General features: G+C 30.9%; 1 protein-coding gene across 1 annotated transcript; it reads left to right on the top strand.

The window, feature by feature from the left end:
* Positions 1–3,502: 3,502 nt before the first annotated feature.
* LOC101221134 (transcription factor MYB117) lies at positions 3,503–5,795 on the top strand. The gene is made up of 2 exons (XM_004138939.3): positions 3,503–4,100; positions 5,057–5,795. The coding sequence occupies exons 1-2, from the start codon at positions 3,614–3,616 to the stop codon at positions 5,362–5,364; spliced, it is 795 nt and encodes a 264-aa protein (XP_004138987.1). The 5' UTR covers positions 3,503–3,613; the 3' UTR covers positions 5,365–5,795.
* The last annotated feature ends 873 nt before the right edge of the window (positions 5,796–6,668 follow it).

The raw sequence follows: 6,668 nt of genomic DNA on the forward strand, positions 1-6,668 counted from the left end.
TATGTATTTAAGAAACCTCAAATTTTGATATTGTAGTTCTAAACTAAAAGTTATTCTTCATTACTATTATGCAAAAACACTTTAATAGCACTTCTTTACTTTTAAATAATTTTTTTCCTTCAAATTACAATATAAGAAATCTCTCTAATAATTTCATCATTTAAACAGAAGAAGAAGAACCTATACATTCAACGACATCTCAATATTGTCGGATACACTACTAGAAGAGACTTTTCCAAAGAGTTAACACTTACATGAGCAACTAATGGATGTCTACTGTTTGCATCTTTAGCAAAAGCTAAATACCAAGTAACATCTTTCTCTTTTTTACTGGCACCATAGTTTGAACGTTGCTTTTACCAAAATCAAGTAAAATAGATAATTCTACCAACTCATCTAATTCAATCTCTTCGCATATTAAACCAACCAAACAATTAAAGCTAATTTGGACAGTTACCAAAATTCAGCCAACTAAGTTATTCTCATAGACAGCATCCATTCCATTGACCTCTATAAAAAACAACTATAGGAATAAACGTTGTATTATGTAAAAAGAAAATACAATTAAGTATTTAATAGTGATAGAAAGAAATAGTTATACATCTATCACTAAATACAAGAATAAAATGTAAAACTAAATAATAATAGTAAACACAATGCAAGAATAGACGATCATGTAATGAAATAATATACATTAATTGATTGTGTTGATAATGATAAACAATCGTTTGGCCAGAGTAAACGATCATATTGAATGTAGTAAACGATCGTGTTGACATAAGTACACGATGGTTTGACCATAGTGAATGTATTAAATATAATAAATAATTGTGTTGATGATGTAGGTTAACGATCGTGTTAATATTGATAAATAATTGTGTAGTTCAATATAAATGATCGTGAAAAACTTCAAACTAACCATCTTCGTGAAGAAATACATAATTCTTATAGTAATATTTAAATCTTCCAAAAATAATAATAAAAAAGTTGAAGTTTTTAGCATAAATTAAAATCCAATTAACTTTAACATAAATTGGTGGAACATTTAGTTTTAGTTATATTAAGAAAAAAATAATGTTTCACGTATAATTATTTGTATGATAAAGAATAATAACGATCTAATAAACCTACATTTAATTTATATATTATTATAATTCATACTACAATGCATAGACTATTATAACATAGACTAAAATAATCAACATCCCAAATACATAATATTATATAAACTTAACTATAAAAGTTTGCATAACACACAAATTATTATATGCTATAGTAACTTACAATGTGCCCAAAACGCTCTCTAAATATGCAAAATATTGAAACCCTATGACTAATAAAATATTTTTTGTTAATATTTACTGTTTCTTACAAATATCACAAAATAAAATTTAAAAATTAGGCATGCATCCTGATCTTATTACATTTGTAAAAATGACAAAAAAAAATGTACAGATACACATAGTATACATGATACACACTTAATAATAATATATTATTGATAATACATTTTAACCGAAAATAAAAAAGAATTTGTGACATACTTATGTATAGATATATATATTTTTCAAAGATGAGTTGGTAGCCTTTGGTTAATATGTAAGTTGAAGAATATAATTTAAAAAATGAAAGGGATTGATAAGTAATATAGTATGATGAAGGGTGGTAGGTAGTGAAACTAAAGGAGTAGAATAGCGGTTGTATGTAAAGGAAAGAATTAAATGGGTGTGTTGGGTTCAGATGTTAAGGTGTGTGTGTGTGGGGGGGGAAGGGGGGGAAGGGGGAGAAGGGTTTGGGTTTGGTTGTATGGCCTCACTTTTTGTTTCTCTATCTATCTATCTATGTAGTACATTCCTGTTAACACTGCCACACAAATTCAATGGAAACGTCTGCCATTGGGTTTCCCAGAAAGTGAAAACACAGACCAACTTTTTTTCTTTTATTTGTTATTTTAAAAATATAAAAATGTTAATGGGTTGATTTGAAAGCGCAGTCCACGCCCCAGGCTCCTTCCTTAAATTAGAAACTTAATTTTGTTTTCCTTTTTCCTTTTCCTTTTCTTTTTTCTTTTTTCACTTCAACACCTCGCTGACAAAAGTTAATGATCCACTTTCAATTTACCTCATACGTTTTAACTCCAGTTAGTTAAAAATCATACCCATTCCCTCTGCCTCTCTCTCTCTCTCTCTCTTCATCTTTTACTCACCTCTACCACTTTCCATCTCATAAATACATACATACACAATATACATTTATATTTTCACTAATCTTCTTCTTTTCATATCCTTTCAATCACCTTCCTCTTCTCTCCCATGTGTTCCACCCATTTCAACTCATTTGAAAATCCATAAGTACATTTACAATCTAAACTACTATTCATTTCAAAATCTTGACCATCTCTACATATTAAATACAAGATTGCATAAATAATAAGAAATAATTATGTTTTTAAATAGGAAGAGATATGATAAAGATTTGGAAATGAATAGTAGTTTACATTATAAATGTACTTATAGTTGAGAGAAGAAGGTGAAGGTAAAATTGGTGTGTTTGACAAGAAAGCTGTCCTTGACCTGCACACCTTCCAGGGCTACCACAGTTCACATTACGAGTCTTTTCTTGTCAATTTTGAGAGGGACACACCACTACAAACCACTACACCCAAAAAACACTCCACATACCCAAACCTTCTTCTCTCTCTTCATTTTTATTTTTTCATATATATATATATATATATATATATATATACTTCTTAACGACTTCCATTTTCATAATTTGATCATTTCAACTATTGTTAGTCATTCTTTTTTCAGAAATTCTCTATCTATTTATTGTAATTGACTTGTTTGTAAAACCTAACTTTAAATGTGACCATAATAGAAGGGTGTAAAGTGATTGGCGAGTAAAAATTTAAGACTTTAATCTACTCAAATTATAAAAAAAAAAAAAAGAATTGCTAACATAACATAATTTAGATATAGCGTTTAGACTTCATTTGTAATAAACTATATAGTTGATAAATTAAACTTTTAGTATGGATAAAGTGTAATACAAATAGATAGTAGATATAGGGATGGAAAGCAATATAATGTAATTATGTTATGGTTAATTGAATTTAGGTATGATAAGGGGAATTTTAGTTAAGAATGGGTAAACAAAGATGGAGAAAGTATTAGTTAAAGCAGGAGGTAAAAGAGAAAAAAAAAGGAGAGAAAAGGTGGGGATGAATAAGGGTATATATATAATATTTGTTGGGGAACTTAAATGCGGGGTCATAAGTCGTAGGCACATACTTATACTCTGTGTCAGGGGTTGTTAACTAGCTCACAAAAACAACCCCCCTGTCCCTCTCATTCACACACATGTACATAATTTCAAATTTTTCAAATTTTTTAAAATTACAAACAAAACAAATAATAATAACATTTAATTTTATCATAATATATATGTCAGAAAAAAAACCCCATCAAAATAAATAAATAAATAAATAAATAAGAAAAAACTCCTTCAATACCATTACCAATAGCATGATGGATGTAACTATGTAAGTAGTACTACAAAGTAGGAAACCCCCCAAAGGCCGGCCTCCCCTTGTTTTTAGTGTAATAAAATCATGGCCGCTTCGAAGTCGAAGGTGTGCGGGAGAGGGCACTGGCGGCCGGCGGAGGACACCAAGCTGAAGGAACTGGTGGGCCTTTACGGACCGCAAAACTGGAACCTGATCGCTGAGAAACTGGAGGGAAGATCTGGAAAGAGTTGTAGATTGAGATGGTTTAACCAACTGGACCCAAGGATCAACAGAAAAGCTTTCACGGAAGAGGAAGAGGAGAGGCTAATGCAAGCTCATGAAATGTATGGTAATAAATGGGCTATGATTGCAAGGCTTTTTCCTGGACGTACAGATAATGGTGTCAAGAATCATTGGCATGTCGTAATGGCTAGAAATTGTAGACAACATTTTAGTTCTTACAGGAGATCGTCAAGGAACCTCACTCACTCACTTTCAATTGCTTCCTCTGCCCTTCCTACGCCCCCTCTTCCTCCCACTCGCTCCCTCTCACGTCCCAATCACTTGCCTTTTCATCTTCTCCCCCGACCTGGTGCGATTATTACTATTTTTCTTTCTGTCTTCTTTTTCTTAATTATCATTTTTATTCACATCATCCTATATCTTCAGATTATTGGGTTCAGACTTATTAATTTATGACTTAACATTCTTTTTGTAGCTCGTGAGAGAGTTGATTATACTTTTAGATTTCAACATGAAAAAGGGTGATTTATTTTCTTTTAACTTTTGTATTATGTTTAAACTCAAAAGGTTTTTTGAGCTATGCTATGCAAACATGTAGTCCTCTAAACTATAGCTTTTGAATTATTGCTCATGCGAAAACTTAATTGTGTTTCAAACTAATGTTTTTTATTATTATTATTATTATTTTTTAATATTTAGTGGTTGAATGTGCTACACTTGTTTTGTGAAGTCTAGTCAGATATTTAATAATTAAAATTTATTCTGTGCAATATAATATTTATTAAATAATTTCATTTATTTTTTAAAATGTTGCATAAGAGGAGTACACTTTAATTAAAATTGGAACAGTCAATTTTTATGATTTTCAGTTTCAGATATGGAGAACATTTGAATGTAAATGGGGTGACTCATCTATTGCGCAACCCAGACAGCATCCATATGCTCCTTTCACAACTTTTGTTTTTTAGTTTAAAGATGGAGTTTTCATTAGATGTTTGATGGAATAGAAACGAAGGGATTTTTTTTTTTTTTTTTTTTTCCTTTTCTCATCTTTTCCTTATAATAAAATAAACTGAATATAGTGACACATGTTTTATTTTAGCTTATTAATATTAATTCTATGGCATGTTTCTCTATTTTGTTATGAAATGGTGAATGGTAATGGACACAGCAAATTATGGACAGATTCTCTTGGAATGAATTGCAGTGACGTATTCAGTTTAGTAAGAGGATTGAACTAAGACATTATTAAAATTGGATTAAATTACTTGTTGTGAGTTTCTAAGAGATATTTTGTGTACATAGGCTCAGAAACAAGCAACGAAATGGAAGTTATATCATCCTACAGCTGCAACAAAACGAGCTCAAACCATGAGAATCAAACTTGCAACAACATTCATTACTGTCCATCATATATCATGACCGAAATGCAACAAAGGAGCAACTACAGTTACAACTCTCATTGCCAGATTCCAAAAGCATGGGATCACCATATTATTGGAAGCGAGGGATCATCATCAGTGAGCGAGGAAAACGGAGTTGGCAATATTTCAGAGGGGATGGTGGTAGTGGAACCGGTGTTTATCGACTTTCTAGGAGTAGGAGGCAGATGAAAGGGTCCAAGGGAAAAAAAAGAAAAGGGTGGCTTCATCTTTATTATCATTATTTTTTTGGTTGCAAATTGCAATCATCAGAAGTGGCCTGAATGCGGGTGTGGTCCAGAGATTTGGAAGAGGCCATAACAAGTAATTGAGAGCAAAAGTAAAGAGGAGATGATTTGAGTTGGACTGTAGGAGTGGTGAAAAGATATGGCAGTCAGTGCCATTGAAAGCGCTTTATGAATATATATATAAATCCCAAAACTCAAACCATCATTTTCTTCTTTTTCTGCACATAATGAATGTGATGGCCAGTGGCTTATATTCCCAAGATTATCCATTTCTTACACTGCTCTTTACTTTTGATATCACCCATTTCACTCCCTTGTTAAAACTCATCTTCATTGTCAGCATTTCTGGTTGAGTTTGAGAATCAACATTACACATCTAAGGATGATTGTTACAGTACATTTATATACATTATAAACATTTTGGCCTTTAGCGAGGCAAACACTAATATAAAGTTGGGCTTAACTATTATATGCCTAATATATGAAGGATAATTGCAATGAGTGGTATGTTTAGGGGTAATAATTAGATGTATAATAAAATTGCAAAATAATGAAAAAAATAGTTGAGAAGAAAAAGGTTGGGCAAAAGCATGTCTGACCCATTAAGCGTGGACTGCCACATGAGAGGAAGTAAATGATAGACCCATGTTTTTCATCAAAGATATATAGATTTTTGTTACCAAATATGCCTTGAAAACATTAGCCAAGTGGTTTTGAGGCATCAATATGGTAATTGTCCAATCATGTCTTTCCATATAATTCCTAAATCAGTTTTTTTTTTTTTTAACTAAATTGTTTCTTTTAGTTGTAATATATAACTTTATATATATATTTTTTTTATTAATTTTCATAAATATAATAAAATACCAAAATATTTACGGCTCATGTAGCAGAATCACAAAGTTCACGAAGTCGACCATTTTTTAAAAAATATTTCAGGTTTTCCTTCCTTTCCCTCTTCATTCTTCTCTTTTGCAAATTTCCTTTTCCTTTCCACTTATCTTTTTTTACAATTCTTCTTTCTTTGATATTTTTTAAAATCATGATCGTCTGGTATTTTTTTTCAAAGTGTTATTTGGTTCAATATCATGTATCAATTAATTGGTACACAATCTAAACAAAAATCATTAGATATTGGTTTAGATTTGGTGTACCAAATCTAACAAATATAAAATATTTTGAAAAAAAATTGTTTGGATATTGGTACACGATCGTGTTGATTTGGGTAGCCAAATTTAAACGATTCTG

The sequence above is a fragment of the Cucumis sativus genome, chromosome 2 (genome assembly GCF_000004075.3).
Source record: "Cucumis sativus cultivar 9930 chromosome 2, Cucumber_9930_V3, whole genome shotgun sequence".
Lineage (NCBI taxonomy): Eukaryota > Viridiplantae > Streptophyta > Magnoliopsida > Cucurbitales > Cucurbitaceae > Cucumis > Cucumis sativus.

Coding starts and splice junctions, on each gene's coding strand:
- LOC101221134 (XM_004138939.3), top strand. CDS start 3,614: ATGGCCGCTTCGAAGTCGAAGGTGTGCGGGAGAGGGCACTGGCGGCCG. Junction 4,101..5,056: donor TCATCTTCTCCCCCGACCTG/GTGCGATTATTA, acceptor TTGTGTACATAG/GCTCAGAAACAAGCAACGAA.